Source organism: Microcaecilia unicolor, chromosome 7, assembly GCF_901765095.1.
Source record: "Microcaecilia unicolor chromosome 7, aMicUni1.1, whole genome shotgun sequence".
Lineage (NCBI taxonomy): Eukaryota > Metazoa > Chordata > Amphibia > Gymnophiona > Siphonopidae > Microcaecilia > Microcaecilia unicolor.
The window spans coordinates 217552041-217570746 of NC_044037.1; the positions used below are offsets into that span (position 1 = coordinate 217552041).

The window sequence follows — 18706 nt, forward strand, 5'->3', positions numbered from 1 at the left end:
ACTGTATCCCAGCAATTTCTGGCTATTAATATAGACTATGTTTATGCATTTAAGAACTTGATGTTATCTTCATTTGTTCTACTAAAATATAATTCCATTTGTAATTATATTTTTAGCAACATGAATTGCTTTTTCCCACCTCTTGATTTTGTGTTGTAGATTCTGAAGCTGCTTTCATGGAAAACCAAATATTCTCAGGTTACCAATTTCTGAGTGGAGATTTGCCCCTTATTTAAATGTCTTACAACAGATGCCCATAAGCTGTTCAACCAGAGGCATTTCTGCTCTCTGGCTAGTGCCAGAGATCTGTGCCTTTAATTCCAGTGTCCCTTTCTCAGCTGTTCTTGAGCCAGGAGTCAAACAGCTGCTGCCTGATACCATAGATTTGTGGCATGCTCTCAGTATCCAGTTAAGGAACGAATGCACTGATACTTTTAGAGGTCTCAGGTCCTGCACCATAATACCAGACTGCAAACAGTTTTCCTTTGCTGGGTGGAACACTGAAAGGTTATCCATTATTAAAACTATATGCTACTATGAGGGCACCTGAAGAACAAGCTTGATGGATCTTATGTCCTTATATGATACAGAAAAGAAAGGTGTATTGGTTTTCAGCAGACCTGGAAGACACAATATAATAGCTTTGCATCAGAATCTGGAATCTCAATGGTGAGAAGCAACATAAAAATCCAAATCTCTATGAAAGTTCATGAAATCCAAAATGTTTTGGGGACTGGGGCCCTGGCCCTGGCTTAACTGTGTGGGGTCCTGAAGAGATTCTTGTATTTCTGCTTTGTTCTCTGTCTGTTGGGTTTGTTTGTTTGTCTGTTTATTTCTTCTTTAGTTTAATTTGCCGTCCTGTTCTAAAACTGAATTCTTTTCCTTTTTTGCATTTTATTGTAAATGGCTTTGAGCTGTTGTAGCAGTATGTTTTATTACCTATTGTGTTTGACATTGTAATGCAGCAAACTATGCCATACTTTGTATTGTCTGAATGTTTTTATTGCTGTAATTATCTATTGCTTATGCTTGACTTATTTTTACTGTACACTGCCTTGAGTTAATTCCTTCAAAAAGGTGGTAAATAAATCCTAATAAATAAATAAAATTTATCAATTTGTAGCTTATATTAACTCATATTGTCTTTTTATTCTTTTATTATCATAAATATTAAAATCTCTGTGTGGAAAAATATATAACCATTTAGCGTTATCAAAGCAGTATATGATTTCTTGAAAACTTAGTATTTAGTAAACATACTAGGGAAATCTTCATGAGTAATCTGAATGGTGGTGGTGGGGATCAAACATTGTATATACTTCATGCATAAAGAGCAGCAATTATTTGTTTTAAAATCCTAAAATATCTCATCCTGGGATCTGTCTGTACAGTTTCAACGTGGAGAGTGAAATTAGCTATTTTGACAGAAGTAGCTTTTTCCATTTGCTTATCCAGGGTCAGGTGATGTTCACAGAGCTCAAGTCAGGCTCACACACTTCAGATAATGGTAGAAAAGAACAGGGGAGCTTAATGCTACCAACTAGGGGTGTGTCAACTCTCGCTCTGGCTCTCTGAAGAATGATAAACTCAATGGGCTTCTCTATTTTTATCCTCCTGTTCTTTCCTTTTGGCAGTGCAATCAGTGTGAGCTGAGCTTTTCCCCTGAATGAGTCTAAGTAACTCTGTTTGATGCCTTCTGAAATGTGCAGCAGAGACATCCAAGTACAGTGGAGCTGCCTTAATGTATGAGGTTTGATCCTAAGCCACCATGTCCTGTGAAGGTGATTCCTCCGATGCGCTTTCTGCAACCACCACAGTTAGTTCAGTTGCTGTTCAGGCTGGGGACTCCCGAATTGTCGTATCTATACTTAAGGTAAGCTTTGCGCTACTATTAGCAACCCTACTTTTGTTTGCAATTAGGTGGAACACCTGCTCAAGATATTACAAATAACCCTACATTATCTGATAATATCATGATGAGAGAGCAATTACGTAATATGCAGTACAGTCTGAAAAAATGAGATAGTTAGCCTGCATGCAGAAGAGCTGAAACTAAATTTAAGTAAATTATCAGATGTCTTTCTTATTGTGATGTTAACTTAATTGAGCCAAATACCACTAGAATATCAGATTGCTTAATGTTATTTGTTAACTTTTGAGTGGAAATGTATTATATAGTCAGTATTTGTTTTTTTGTTTTTGCTATTACGGATGTTGTGTTGTTAACCACCTTGGATAAAGGTGGGATATAAATAAATAAATAAATAAATAAACAAAAAAATATATATAAACAGATGGGGGTGGGGGGATCTTTTACAAAGCTGCAGTAAGCCCAACGCTGGTTTACAACTTGCTAAAACGGAAGTACTGCCAGGCCACCTCAGCAGCCCGGCAGTAGTTCCCACCCCAGTGCATGCTATTTCCAGTGCTACAAAAATATTTTTTTTTCTTTGTAGCACTGGTGTTTACCCGGTGGTAAGCGGGCAGTGCCGTGTGCTGCCTGGTTACCACTGGGTTAGAGCAGGAGCCCTTACCACCACCTCAATCGGTAGTGTAAATGTTCCCCCCCAAAATGGGCATGTGGCAAGTGCTTCACTTGCCACACAGCCATTTCTTTTAAAAAAGAAAGACCTACTTTTTACCTACTGTGGTAAAAGGGGGCCTCAGCGCACATAAAAAAACACATGCCAATGCCAGTACAGGCCCCTTTTTGCTGCAGCTTTGTAAAAGGACCCCATAGTTTGAGGTTACTAAAGTAGGTGTAATTATAGTTTTACTCTTTGGTTTACTAATTTGAGCTATTTTAAATCTAATTTTCAAAGTTCTTTTCGAAAAAATTCTAGATGAAGTATCATGGTTTAAAGAAAAAGTAAAGCACAGTAACTACAAAGCCTCTGTGTTAACTGGCACATCCTATACACGTACTGCCCCATTTTAGACAGGTCATAGATATAGGAATTGCAACATGCAGTTCAATGCGTCTCAAGTTTCATCAGTATTTTAGAAAAGAATGTGCCAACATAGAGCCTACTCTAACATACAGCAGAAATCGATATTTATCTACCGGATGTAGCATAAACATCCATTTTAGAAAAATATATGTATAAAAAATTGATGGGTTCAATGTCAGCACATAACCAGTCATGAGTCAACATATAACCAATTATCTCTGCAACCTTGGAAACATACATTATTATTGAGGTGCTGTTACAGTGACTGTTTTCTTTTGCCAGTTTGGCATTTGGACAGACAAACAACACTGGGGAATTAAGGGAGCAACCTCCCCCCCAACCCCAAATCCCTTCAGTAGCAGCTGTTTTTCACATCGTAAATGTGCATGGTAGCAGATATACTACTACTACTACTTATCATTTCTAAAATGTTGATCTTTTAGGACATAGAGGTTTAGTCCCCTTCTGAAATGGGGAATAAATGCTTATGAACTTGGCATAATATTGTCCCACCTAAGACATGCCCAGACCACGCCCCCTTCCAATTTGCAAGCACTTGGGTCTGTTATATGCATATTCTTGCTTTGTAAAATGAGAACATAGTTGTTTGTGAAAGATAAACATTTAAGTACCAATTTATGCACAAATCAAACGTGAATAGGGCTTGTAAAATGAGGGCCATAGGGGTAATTCTATAACAGTGCACTTACATATAGGCACCAATATTCTATAATCATATAAATCAAATCAAGCACTGAGATCCAAGACATCACCTCAGCTCTGTTTACCGTCCGCATAGTCATGTAACTACATAGAGACAAAACTACGGGCCTTCTCTATTGCTGTCCCATCCTTGTGAAACGCTCTACCTGGATACCTGACATCATGTGAAGATATTCGACAAGTCAAGCAGTTGCTAAAAACGCAACTGTTTGTAAAGGCTTTTTCAGCCACATGAGGACTTATCTGTACGACCCTTTTCAATTTTTAATTTGTTTATTCTCTTTCTTCTTTTTTTATTTCTCTCTTCGTTTAGTTTACAGACTATATTTCTTCATCATACAATTATAATTGCTACTAGTCTAAGTCTATGTATGTGACTGTTGTTTAAGACTATGTATGTGACCATTGTTACCCACCTTGGATAAAGGCAGGCTATAAATGTAGTAAATAAATAAATAAATAAATAAGCGTGGATTATGGAATAGCGCTTTTTTGGCACAATGTTTTCAACACCATATATAGAATTCACATCTTAATGCAGTGATAGTAAACTTACCCCTGGATTCTATATAGCACGCCTAGAGATCCACACTGAAATCTAAGCATATTCTATAACAACGCGCTTAACAAGCTAATCAGCATTGATAACAGGTCTTAAGCAATAATGAGCACTAATTGACACTAATTATAATTTACACACACAACTCACCAAGCGCATTCTGTAATACAGTGGGCCTAACTTCTAATGCGCACAGGCAAAAAGGGGAGTGGATATGGGTGAGAAAATGGGCATTTTGCAGGCATTCCAAAATTTACATGCATTGCTATAGAATATGGCCCAATGTGCCTAAATCTATGTGCCGGTTTTCCACCACATTTTCATTGGTGTAAATGGATGCGCATAGTTTTAGGTGCGAGATGCCAACTAAGCATATTCTATATACTGTGCCTAACTCTAGGCACCACTCATAAAATATGCTTAATTGCCACTGATTTCTGTGCCAGTTTGTTTAGGTGCCATATATAGAATCTCCCCCTAAATGCATCACAGATAATATGGCTGCAGCTAATGGCACATGCTGGGTTGGCATTAATTGCTCCACATTATCTGAGGAATTAACGTTTAATGAACAATAATTACCACTGCATTAGCTGTAAGGCACAAACTCTACCCATTCCCCATCCCTTCTCCAACCTATTCTGTGGTTGGCAGTTAACGCAGGAATTAGCACATGCTATCAAGCCCTCATGTTGTTAGCACTAGCCTGCACTAACAAAGTGTATTAATTCCCTCATTAACTGTTTTTCTAGTTCTTTTGTACCTTCTTCAAAACCTAAACCACCATCCTGTGTACAAAAGTATAGAGATTTACATATTTTGCATGTGTATTCTTTTGAAAATACTTTTATTTATTTATTTATTTATTGTTCACATATCCCACATTTTCCCACTCATGCAGGCACAATGTGGCTTACAAACATTAAATAAAATTACAAAATAAGAAAACTTAGAAGAGTATACAAGGAATATGCAGGGGGTAAAAACATCTAACAGGGTGAACTAGCAGGGTAGGAGCCAGGGAGGGTGCATCAAGCAGCGGTATAAAGTGAGGAGTAGTTGATCAGACCTCACAATGGAATCATGCAATAGTAAATACCTTAGATATTTTAGCCCCAATACAACTGACACAAGTTAATCCTAGAACAATTGCACCCTGGCTCAATCACAGTCTTAGATTGGCTAAGCAAAATCTAAGACACTTTGAGCATCTTTAGCATAAACACCAATCTCCTTGGTTCCTTAATATATACAATGTAAAAGCTATTGAATGGGAATCAAATTACCCAGATTAAACAGCAATATTTTTCCACACAAATATAACCCACCCCTCCAAACATGGCTAAGTTAAATAATATTCAAAAATCCATCACAGCCCCCTCACCACCCCCGGCCACAGACAACCATACCATAGCTGAATATCTGACTGGCTACTTTTCTGGGAAAGTATGGGAACATTAAACTTTTATCTTATCTGAACTGGAAAAAGGCTTTCCTTTGGCAACATCTGAAGACAATATTGATATAACTTGTGAGACCTCCTCTAAGTCCTATCTGACTTATATTTCATTGGCATCTTTTAATTCTCCAACTTTTGCTACAATAACCAAAACTTTTTACAGCATGAAATCTACAACAGCCCCACATGTGTGTAACGTGGAGGGGAATAATCAAAAGGGACACTCAAGTTTTCCTGGGGACATCCTCGCAGGACGGCTCCAGCAAGGGGCAGGGAAACCCGTATTATCGAAACAAGATGGGCGTCCATCTTTTGTTTCAATAATACGGTCGGGGACGCCCAAATCAGCAAATTTAGGTCGACCTTAGAGATGGTCGTCCCCAGGACTTGGTCGTTTCTGATTTTCGGCGATAATGGAAAGCGAGGTCGCTCATCTCAGAAACGACCAAATCCAAGCCATTTGGTTGTGGGAGGAGCCAGCATTCACAGTTCACTGGTCCCCCTGATGTGTCAGGACACCAAGCAAGCACCCTAGGGGGCACTGCAGTGGACTTCACAAATTGCTCCCAGGTACATAGCTCCCTTACCTTCAGCCAGATACACTAACTAAATGGAAAAAGCCTTCCCTTACCGATCCCTTAGCACATGATTTCCTTCCTAAGGAAGGGAAGCCAGTGCAGAGCAGCCAAGCATTATTATGCGTGGCTGCTCTGCGCATGCCAAAGACGGCTTCATACATGCAGAGAAGCTACATGTATAATAGCCATCTACAACCTTAAATAAATTGCCATCTACAACCTTAGAAAAATACAAGTCCAGGTGAAAACGCCCAAGTGCTCATCAGGGACGTCTTTTTTTTTTTTTTTTTAGAGTATGGGTGAAGGACGTCCTTCGCTATGCCTCCGTCCCTGCGACGGCAGTTGAGGATGTCCAAAATATGGATGTTTCTGTGAGAAGGACATCCATGCCTTTGCTATGCCTTTTATTTATTTGGATTTTGGATCACAAGTAGCAGCAGTGGGATTTGAACTGGCCACCTCTGGATTGCAAGACCAGTGCGCTAACCACTAGGCCACTCCTCCACTCCACGCCCTTGAAATTTGGCCATCCCTGTGGTGGGGAGGCAGTTCAGGACGTCCAAAATGTTTGAAAGAAGGACGTCCACGCCTTCGCTATGCCTCTGCTGACACACACATACCTCTCCCCCCCCCCCCCCCGGGACCTGCATACTGCTGCAATGGACCTGAGTATGACATTTCAGGCTGGCAAAAAAGTTTTTTAAGTTGTTTTTTTGGGGGTGGGCGGTGGTTAGTGAGCACTGGGGGAGTCAGGGAGGTCATCTGGTCAGTTCGGGCACCTTTTTGAAGCTTGGTCGTAAGAAAAAATGGACCAAGTAAAGTCGCCCAAGTGCTCCTCAGGGACGCCCTTCTTTTTTCCATTATCGCTCGAGGATGCCCATCTGTTAGGCATGCCCCAGTCCCGCCTTTGCTATGCCTCCGACATGCCCCCAGGAACTTTGGTCATCCCTGCGATGGAAAGCAGTTGGGGACGCCCTAAATCGGCTTTCGATTATGCCGATTTGGGCGACCCTGAGAGAAGGACGCCCATCTCCCGATTTGTGTCAAAAGATGGGCGCCCTTCTCTTTTGAAAATAAGCCTGAAAGTGGTGAACTGGATTGGAAACTGGTTGACCAACAGGCGACAGATGGTGGTTGTAAAAAGGAAAAGAAGGTGAGAGGTGGAATGTCTCAAGCGTCGGTACTGGGGCTGATTCCATTTAATATATTTGTGAGACATTGCTGAAGGATTAGAAAGAAAAGTTTGCCTTTTTGTGGATGACAAGAAGATTGCCAACAGAGTGGACACCCCAGAAGGAGTAGAAACCAAGAGAAGTGATCTCCAAAACTTAGAATGGTCCAAGGTTTGGCAGTTGGAGCGTGATGCACATGAGGTGCATAAATCCAAAGGAGATGTACAAGATAGAAGGCAAGAGACTGATAAGCAAAGCTCAAAAGAGGGATCTTGGAGTGATGGTGTCTGAGAATCTCAAGGTGGTAAAACAATGTGACAAGATGATGGCCATGTCCAGAAGGATGCTAGGCTGCATAGAGAGGTATGACCAGCAGAAGAAAGGAGGTATTGATACCCCTGTACAATTCACTGGTGAGACCCCACTTGGGAGTACTGTGTTCAGTTTTAGAGGCCGTATCTTGCTAAGGATGTAAAAAGACTTGAATCAGTTCAGAGAAAACTGACAAAAATGGTATGCGGTTTCTACCACAAAATATATGAAAAGATGCTTGATGACATGAAGATGTATACCCTGGAGGAAAGGAGAGATAGAGGTGATATAATACATGCATTCAAATATTTGACAGTATTAATATACAAACTTTTTCCAGAGATAGGAAGCTGGTAGAACTACATGAATTTAGGTTGCAGGGAGGCCAACTCAGGAATAATGTCAGGAAATATTTTTTCATGGAGAGGGTGGTAGATACTTGGAATGCCCAAGTATGGTGGAGATGAAAAAGGTAACAGAATTAAAAAATGTGTGGGATAAACACAAAGGAATCCTGTATGGAAAGAGAATGGAATCAAACAAACTTAATGGTACTTAGATGGCAACGCCAGTAATTTGGGAAACAAAGAGGTGTATTTTCAAAGCACCTAGACTTACAAAGCTGCATGGTACCCTATGGAACTTTGTAAGTCTAAATGCTTTGAAAATGAGCCCAAAGGTCAGTGTCAGGCAGACTTCTGCGGTCTGTGCCCTGATCATGGTTGGACAGATCTGGATGGACTTGAGTGGGGCTTTGATGACAGCTTCAGTAGTTGGGAAACAAAGCCAGTGCCAGGCAGACTTCTACAGTCTGTGCCCTGAAAATAGCAAGGACAAATCAAGATCAAGTATGCATATGTAGCATCGCATCAAACTTTATGCTATGAGTTTATCTAGTTGGGCAGATTGAATAGACCGCACAGGTCTTTATCTGCCATCATCTACTGTGGCAACAATTTGCATGTGTCTTTTACATGATGTAAGTTTGAGTGCCTAATATTGGTACCTAAAGTTAGGAACCTAAATGATGGTGCCGAAATGCCAATTTAGGCTGTATTCTATAAAGGCATCTGGGCAGCCAGATGCCATTATAGAAACCTATCTTAGGGGGCTTTTTACAAAGCTATGCTAGTGTTTTTAGCTAATGTTAAAAATCAGCTGGTAGAATTTTTAGGAGCGCTATATATTATAGGCACAATTCTGTAACTGTGTGCCTCCAGTTAGGCATGCCAATGCTGTATGCTAGGTGCCTATTTTATCATGCCTACATTCAGGTGTGCCCACATATACCAGGTGTAGGGCTGGTATAAATGAGCATGCCTAAATGCAGCACCTTAGAATGTAACTTAGTCTTCTGTAAGTTATGCACATAAGTGGGAGCCCTGCCCATGCCTCGCCCATGCTCGTCCCCAGTGAATGCTCCGTTCCATTTAAGTGCTAAAGCATTCATGCGCCTATTTATTTGTAACTCGCTTAGATTTTTAGCTAAACATTTTGCAAAAATAAATAAAAATTAAAACACTTTATAGAATATCGCTGAGCACTCTGCTAGCACTCTCACGTGTATAAATGTACATTCATCCACATAAGTGCTAGTAGTCTATACATTTAAGCTTATAGAACGAAAGGGAGAATGTTATTGAAAGGTTACGGACATGCAGAAGGTAATTTTATAACAGCATTTTTGCATGCATATGCCAGTACACACATAAAAGGTCTCATAGAAAATTATCCTATGCATACAAGTATGTGCAATGACAAGAACATACAATGGCATTGGTATTCTGGAGTCTGGATGAAATGCAGGCAGAGGCTTGATTTACATGTGTAACTTATACTATATGTGAGTTCATTAAAAGCTGCTTTTGAGCTGGTATAAATGTGTGCATATTTGTTATAACTATGATTTCTAAAGGACGGGTGCTCCTATTTTTTAAGACACGTGGAAGGGCATTTTTGAAAGGACGCCCAAGTCAGAATAGAGATGTTCAGCTCACTTGTGTGACCATTCTTCTAAGAATGCTGCCTGCCTTTTTTGCCATTCATATGTTGGGCATTCCAGTTGTAAAATCACTGTCATTTTACAATTGGAATGTCCAATATATGAATGGCAAAAAAGGCAGGCAGCATTCTTAGAAGAATGGCCACACAGATGTCTCTACAGACCTAAAGTTATATGTCACAACCTGAGGGTGAGAGGATATTATATATAAATATACAACAAAAAAAACTCTCTCATAGCTAAATATATAAGCCACCTGTAAGCCTGAAGACTATTGAAGTGGTGTACATTCAGGTACAGTAGGTATTTGTTATGTTTCTGGAGGGCTCACAATTGCAAAATAAAAGAGAGTTGGATTTGAACCTGGGTCCTTTGATTTAAAGTCTACTGCACTAACTACTAGGATGCCCTTTTGGTCTGTAGACAACAAAACCAAACTCTCTCATGTAATGGCAAAAAATAGTAATTTCAACAATAGACTAAAGATTCTGTGGAGTGCATCTGTTTTAAAGGGAATTAAGGGAAAAGCCTCTGAATTTAACCCAACCTCCAACCCAAGTAGTCATTTAGTAATAGCAAGGGCTGAGAAAGCTTCTGCTGGGAATTATATCATCATAGGCAAAACCCCTTTTAGTTCCAAAATGAATGAAAAGATGCTAAAAGCTCAACAGAACCAGCTCGGGATGTGAAAGTCAAAAGAGTAACTTAGCTTTCAAGTGCAGATACAAAGCAACAAGTGGGTCATCGGTCAAACACACCGACTTCGGCCAAGGTTTCGCTAGTAATGCTCTGTGAAGGCGTGAGTAACCATAAAGGTTCACAATATGAGCTTGCTTCCTGCTTGCTATATGGATCCTGAGCTGATTCTGTTGAGCTTTTAGCATCTTTTCATTCATTTTGGAACTAAAAGGGGTTTTGCCTATGATGATATAATTCCCAGCAGATGCTTTCTCAACCCTTGTTATTACTAAATGACTACTTGGGTTGGAGGTTGGGTTAAATTCAGAGGCTTTTCCCTTAATTCCCTTTAAAACAGATGCACTCCACAGAATCTTTAGTCTATTGTTGAAATTACTATTTTTTGCCATTACATGAGAGAGTTTGGTTTTGTTGTCTACAGACCAAAAGGGTATCCTAGTAGTTAGTGCAGTAGACTTTAAATCAAAGGACCCAGGTTCAAATCCAACTCTCTTTTATTTTGCAATTGTGAGCCCTCCAGAATCATAACAAATACCTACTGTACCTGAATGTACATCACTTCAATAGTCTTCAGGCTTACAGGTGGCTTATATATTTAGCTACAGTTTGTATTTTTCTGTTTCTGGAGGGCTCACAATTAAAAAAAAAAGTTAGTGAGATTTGAACCTGGTCCCTTGATTTAAAGTCCACTGCACTAACCACTAGCTCCCTGCTATGAGTACCCATAATACCTGAAGCTGTCATTGTGTCTGGTATCCCCTTTCAATTTCAGCAACCACTGGGGTATTAAGGAGGTGTCATGCCTCTCTAGAGTGATCAGATGCTTAATCAGAGCCCCTTTTTATACTGTGGACATGACTAAATCAGGTCTAATTTTGGACAGCATTCTTTTTAGGCTTGTACGTTTCTTCCCATTGAGTAATCACTGTTGGGGGTCCTGATTTTTGGGCCCTCCCTAGTGCTGCCCAGAACCGCATTGAACTCAGGAGGCTAGTGCGGGATATAAGCATTCAGTATAATGTAATGTAACATGCCCCCTTGCTATTTGGGTGTATTGCAGTGTTGGACATCCCTTTCCCGCCTTTGCAAAACTGGACATTTCAAGCACAGGAACATCCATTTGGGCATTTTGAGACATCTATATGCTTCGAAAATAAACTCCATAGGTGCCCATGACTACAAATAGGTGTCTGCTTGGCCTTTAAACATAGGTGCTCTGTTATAAAATTATCCTTCTAGTGGTTGCTGCTAAACACATAAATCCCTTTGCATACTGATCCTGTATTTCATAATCTAACCTGCATATACTCTCCATCCCCTTTCCCCCCTCTCCACAGAAAGAACTAAACTAGGTTTAGAAAACATTCAAGCTCATTAATTTGACTGTACAGCGGTTTGTTTAAAATGGTATACATTTAATTAATAAAAACATAGCCACTGGTTTTCTGGATGTTAGACCTTAATGCCTCTTTGTATTGCTCAATATTGTGTTCTAGTGTGGAAAATGGGTGCAACTTCAATTGGCTGAATCAATTCCAAATTTACTAGAGATAGGCAACAATCAAGATGAAACCAAAAAACTGCTTCAAGACCATGAACTCCTACTCGGCAAACTAAAGGTAAGTTGAGTACTATGAAAAAAGGAAGGCATGCCTAAGTAATAAATATTCCAGTGTGTAAAAATCACCGACTTTTTTACAGTTCTGCTGAAGCAGTGTCTTAACACCTGTTCAGAGACAGGTGCATTTTCTCCGAGTGTGTTTGTTTGTTTGTTTGTTTATTTATTTATTTTTACTTGAAACAGCATAGCCTAAAAACCATGTGGAAATAGATCTATCAGCAGCCTGTCAGATAGTGAAGTACATAAGTATTGCCATACTGGGACAGACCAAAGGTGCATCAAGCCCAGCATCCTGTTTCCAACAGTGGCCAATCCAGTTCACAAATGCCTGGCAAGAGCCCCAAAAAGTACAAAACAATTTATACTGCTTATCCCAGAAATAGTGGATTTTCCCTAATTCCAATTTAATAATGGTGTATGGACTTTTCCTTTAGGAAGCCGTCCAAACCTTTTTAAAACTCTGCTAAACTAACCGCCTTTACCACATTCTCTGGCAACGAATTCCAGAGTTTAATTACACATTGAGTGAAGAAAACTTTTCTCCGATTTGTTTTAAATTTACTACTTTGTAGCTTCATCGCATGCCCCCTAGTCCTAGTATTTTTGGAAAGAGTAAACAGATGCTTCACGTCTACTCGTTCAACTCCACTCATTATTTCATAGACCTCTATCATATATCCCCTCAGCTGTCTTTTCTCCAAGCTGAAGAGCCCTAACTGCTTTAGCCTTTCCTCATAGGGAAGTTGTCCCATCCCCTTTATCATTTTCGTTGCCCTTCTCTACACCTTTTCTAATTCCACTATATCTTCCTTGAGATGTGACGACCAGAATTGAACACAATATTTGAGGTGTGGTCGCACCATGCAGTGATACAAAGGCATTTTAATATACTTGAAAAAAATTTTACGTTTTTGCCTCCAGTGCAAACTTTCTTTCAAAGTCCCTCTTAGCCTTTCTTATCAGCGCTTTGCATTTGACTTGACATTCCTTATGCTGTTTCTTATTATTTTCAGTTGGTTCCTTCTTCCATTTTCTGAAGGATTTTCTTTTAGCTCTAATAGCTTCCTTCATCTCACTTTTTAACCATGCTGGCTGTTATTTGGTGTTCTGTCCTCCTTTTTTAATACGTGGAATATATTTGGTCTGGGCTTCCAGGATGGTGTTTTTGAACAGCATCCACACCTGATGTAAAATTTTGACCCTCATAGCCGTTCCTCTAAGGTTTTTTTTTTCACTGTTCTTCTCATTTTATCATAGTCTCCTTTTTTATTTATTTATTTTATTTATTTATTTATTTGTTGCATTATTTTGTACCCAGTGGTGTGCTGGAGCCGGCTCGCTCTGGCTCGCAAGAGCCGGTTGTTAAATTTTGCTCGAACTTGCGAGCCAGTTGATGAAAAGCGCGAGCCGGCTCTTCCTCCCTCCGGATCCGGTCCCTCACCGACCCTGCCAGCACTGACTCTCTCCTGCTGCCGGTTCGTGGAGGGCCGATCCGCCACTTATCTGCCCATCCTGGTGCCCTCTTCTCCCCCCAAGGATCCTTTTTCATTTATTTTAAATTTACTGGCTCCGTCCAAGTCCGACCTCATGGGTAGCAGCGTCACAAAGTGCTCCCCTCCCGAGTCCCGACATCATCTCTAGCAGAAGCTAGACACTGAGAATGAGCGAATCAGGAAGCTTCTGCTAGAGACATTGGGATTCGGGAGGGGAGCGCTTTCAGTGACGCTGCTGCCCATGCGGTTGGACTCGGACGGAGCCGGTAAATTTAAAATAAAATAAAAAGGATCCTTGGGGGGAGAAGAGAGTGCCAGGGTGGGCAGGCAGTTGGACATGGGAGCGGGAGGGCAAGGGAGAGGCAGGGCAGTCGGGTTATCAACCGACTGGGCAAACGCCTTTGACGATACTATGTAAGCCACATTGAGCCTGCAAATAGGTGGGAAAATGTGGGGTACAAACAGTGGTGTGCTGGTTAAACAGGCTCTCTCCCCGGTCCCCCTCTGCGCCACCCCATCCCGGTCCCCCTCTGCAGAGCTGGCTCAGGGAGAGAGGGGAATTGCTGGATAGGGATGAATGGAGGGGGCAGGGGACAGAGGAGTATGGATGGGAGGGCAGGGCTCAGGGAGAGAAGAGAAATTGCTGGACATAGAGGGGAGGGAAGAAAGATGAAGGAGATGAAATGAGGGAAAAGGAAGAGAGGAGAAAAACTGCACATGGATGAAGAAAATAGGCAGAAGATGAGGACCAGAAATGAAGAAGAAAGGAGGAAAGGAAAGAAATAAATGGAAAGGAAGCCCTGGAAACGGAGTTAAGAGGACAGATAGCAGCAGAATTGGATACTAGGCCAGCATGATCAGAAAAACAGTCACCAGACAACAAAGGTAGAAAAAAAAATCATTTTATTTTCATTATAGTGTTTGGAATATGTTCACTTTGAGAATCAGGTGCTCAACATTAAAAGTTTATATTTATTTACTTATTTATGGCATTTTATCGCACATTAAACATGAATTAGATTGGAACCTGGGATCATTTAAATTTTTTTTCCCTGGAGTAATGCATTGCCGCCACCCCCCACCCCCAGGCTCTCTCCCCAGCCATAGCCAGCTCTGCAGAGGGGGACCGGGGTGGGGGGCGCATAGGGGGACTGGGGAGACAGCCTGTTTAACCAGCACACCACTGTTTGTACCCCACATTTTCCCACCTATTTGCAGGCTCAATGTGGCTTACATAGTACCGTCAAAGGCGTTTGCCCAGTCGGTTGATAACAAATGCAAGGTTGAATAGTGATCGAATGAGGTATATGTGTGGGGTCGGAAGGGATGAGGTTTGTGTGCTCTCCAGTATGATCATAGTCATGCTGTGTTTCCGGGTGAAGAGATTTATGTGGGGTCATTGGAGTAGGCCTTTTTGAAGAGGTTGGTTTTTAGTGATTTCCTGTAGTTCAGGTGGTCATGGATTGTTTTAAAGTTAAGCGCTAACGTATTTGATTTCCTATGTATATTTACTTCAAAGCTAATATCAAATCCGATCATATTATGATCACTGTTATCAAGCGGCCCCAGTACCATTACCTCCCGCACCAGATCATGTGCTCCACTAAGGACTAGGCCTAGAATTTTTCCTTCTCTCATCGGCTCCTGTACCAGCTGCTCCATAAAGCAGTCCTTGATTTCGTCAATGAATTTTACCTCCCTAGCATGCCCTGATTTTACATTTACCCAGTCAATATAGTTCTTGGAGGCAGTGTTTACAAAACAAGTTCATGTGTATTCATTGTGGATATTCTGAAAACCTGACAGGCAAGAAAGAGGGTACTACAGGAGTGGACTTGGAAAACACTGAGCTAAGCCATGTGTCATATACTCCAGTTAACCTGAATGTAATGCATCTCGAGCTACTACTAAAAAAGGTGTGAGCTAAATCCAAATAAATAAATAAATAAATACTCAAGGCAGCAGGATATGAAGAAATCCACCCTTCATATCCACCCTGCAGAAAGAAAAGGCTTTGAAATACATTTTCCCCTACTTGGGATAGTTTCATTGTGTTTTTTCCTTTTGCAAAAGAGGGGCTGTTCTTCCAGAGTAAATGTGTTTTAATGCAGAGCATGGAGTAACAGTATTAAATTAGATTACACTGGGGGTAATACTGAAGTAATAATCCAAGAAAATCTGACTGGTATGACAATATGACACAAATTCTATAGACGTATTTGAGCTGTCTCACTACATATGCGTGGTTATTCCTGCTTGCCACTGTCACATGAGACCTCCTAAGTATATTACTAGCTAGAAGAATACAATTTCTTGGGGAGGTGAGAGGGTAGTGAGGATTCATGTCCTCCTGTCCATGGGCAGCATCTACTACAAGTACATAAGAATAGCCATACTGGGTCAAACCAATGTAGCCCAGTGTCCTGCTTCCAGCAGTGGCCAATTCAGGTCACAAATTCCTGGCAGAAACCCAATTAGTAGCATCACTCCATGCTATCAATCCCAGCACAAGCAGTGGCTTCCCTGATGTCCATCTTGTTCTGACCTGGTTTTACAGCCTGCCTCACTGACACAGCACTAACACAGACTACTCAACAATTACTGTGGATTCTTTTGGATTCATATTTGGTAAATGTTTTATTAAAGGTTCTCTTTAAAATGGAGAGTCTAAGATACACAATGATTAAGATATATATAAAATGATTAAGCTATATAACTGAAAAGAAACAATACCTATAAACAATCATTACATCACTGGTCACTACTACATCCAAGCAAAGCTAGGGGTTTCTAGACCAGGAAAAGAAGCAATAATAAACCATACATACATCACTGATCATTAACCTCTACATCCAGGCTCTTATCAGCTGGGGGGTGGGGGAACCCTGTTCACAGCAAAAGCCAGGAGTCTTGACCAGGAAATACAGCTCTTTGTGCAGTACATATGTTACTCACAGATGAGCTCACCATTTCACTGGTAAAAATCCCCCTTTTTATTAGGCTTAGAACTCATGTTCAGAGCTAAGGAAAATTACAGAATGCTTGAGACATGTGAGAATGTGGTCACGTTTCTCTGTTCAGGTGGCCAGCCTGGACTCGAAACATGCTCCATTCCCCCCCCCCCCCCCCCGCACATAGCTGTGTCTTATCTTCATACACACTCCAAATCATTTTCACACAAACAGAATTATACACTTTAATGAGAAAGTGCACTGTCAGTCACTCAGATAGAGTTGGAAAGCAATTTTTTTAATCCTTTACACATCTGAATAACAGACTATGGATTTTGCCTCCAGGAACTTGTCCAAACATTTTTTAAACCCAGATATGCTAACCGCTGTTAACACATCCTCCGACAAAGAGTTCCAGAGCTTAACTATTCTTTGAGTGAAAAAATATTTGCTCCTATTTGTTTTAAAAGTATTTCCATGCAATTTCATTGACTGTACTTTTTGAATGAGTGAAAAATCAATTCACCTCCACCCGCCTCATACCACTCAGGATTTTGTAGACCTCAATCATACCCCCCCTCAGTCGTCTGTTTTCCAAGCTGAAGAGCCCTAACTTCTTTAACCTTTCCTCATATGGGAGCAGTTCCATCCCCTCTATCATTTTGGTCGCGCTTCTTTGAACCTTTTCTAATTCTGCTATATTTTTTGAGATACAGCGACCAAAATTGAACACAATACTCAAGGTGAGGTCGCACCATGGAGCAATACAGAGGCATTATAATATTTTTGATCTTGTATGCATCCCTCTCCTAATAATTTAGAAACCTGCTTGTTTTTTGGCTGCCAGCACACACTGGGCAGAAGATTTCAGTGTATTGTCTACAATGACACCTAGGTCTTTTTCTTGAGTGCTGAGTCTTAAAGTGGACCCAGATAACTATTCTTCCCAAACTGCATCATTTTGCATTTGTCTACATTAAATTTCATCTGCCATTTGGATGCCCAGTCTTCCATTTTCCTAAGGTTTTCCTGCAATTTTTCATAATCTGCATGCATGTTGACAGCTTTGAATAGCTTCGTGTCATATGCAAATTGAATTACCTCACTCATTGTTCCGCTTCCGAGATCATTTATAAATATGCTAGATAGCACCGGTCCCAGTGCAGATCTCTCATGCTCTCCACTATTCACCCTCCTCCATTGAGAAAAATGGCCATTTAACCCTACCCTCTGTTTTCTGTCCAATAACAAATTCTTAATCCACAGAAGGACATTGCCTCCTATCCCATATGTCCATAATTTTCTCAGGAGTCTATCATGAGGAACATTGTCAAAAGCTTTCTGAAAATCTAGATAAACTACATCAACCAGTTGACCTTTATCCACATGTTTATTCACAACTTTAAAGACATGAAGCAAATTGGTGAAACAAGACCTCCCTTGGCTGAATCTATACTGACTCTATCCCATTAAACCATGTTTGTCTACGTGTTCTGTAATTTTATTCTTTATAATAGTTTCCACAGTTTTTCCTGGCACTGAAGTCAGGCTTACCGGTCTGTAATTTCCCAGATCACCCCTGAAACCTTTTTTAAAAATCGGAGTCACATTGGTCATTCTCCAGTCTTCAGGTACTATGGACGATTTTAATGGTAGGTTACTGATCACTAGCAACAGATCAGCAATTTCATGTTTGAGTTCTTTCAATGCCTTGGGGTGTATACCATCCAGTCCAGGTGATTTATCACTCTTTAACTTGTGAATTAGGTTCAGTACATTTTCCAAGTTCACTGAGATTTATTTCTGTTCCTCTGCATCATCACCTCTGAAAACCATTTCCGGTACAGATAGATCTCTTACATCTTCATCCAAAAAGACTGGAGCAAAGAATTCATCCAATTTCTCTGCTATGGCCTTGTCCTTCCTGAGTGCTCCTTTTGCTCTTCCCTCATCTAATAGTCCCACAGATTCCTTTGCAGGATTCCTGCTTCTGATATACCTGAAAAAAAGTGTTACTATGAGTTTTCGTTTCTGTGGCAAGTTTTTCTTCATATTCTACTTTAGCCTTCTTTATCAATGCTTTGCATCTGGCTTGACAGTGCTTGTGTTGCTTCTTATTTTCTTCATTTGGATCCTTTTTCCCTGTTCTTGCTTGAGCTTCAGAATGAGCAACACTGGAGGGGTAA

The 18706-nt window shown here is 40.6% G+C and overlaps 1 protein-coding gene across 1 annotated transcript in view; it reads left to right on the forward strand.

The window, feature by feature from the left end:
* The first annotated feature begins 456 nt into the window (after positions 1-456).
* CCDC141 (coiled-coil domain containing 141) overlaps positions 457-18706 on the forward strand; it is a 237817-nt gene continuing 219567 nt past the window's right edge. Inside the window, exons 1-3 of the mRNA XM_030210847.1 lie at positions 457-669; positions 1635-1873; positions 11952-12074. Of these exons, the coding sequence (XP_030066707.1) occupies positions 1769-1873; positions 11952-12074 (228 nt within the window). The 5' untranslated portion in view covers positions 457-669; positions 1635-1768. The remainder of the gene's footprint in view (positions 670-1634; positions 1874-11951; positions 12075-18706) is intronic.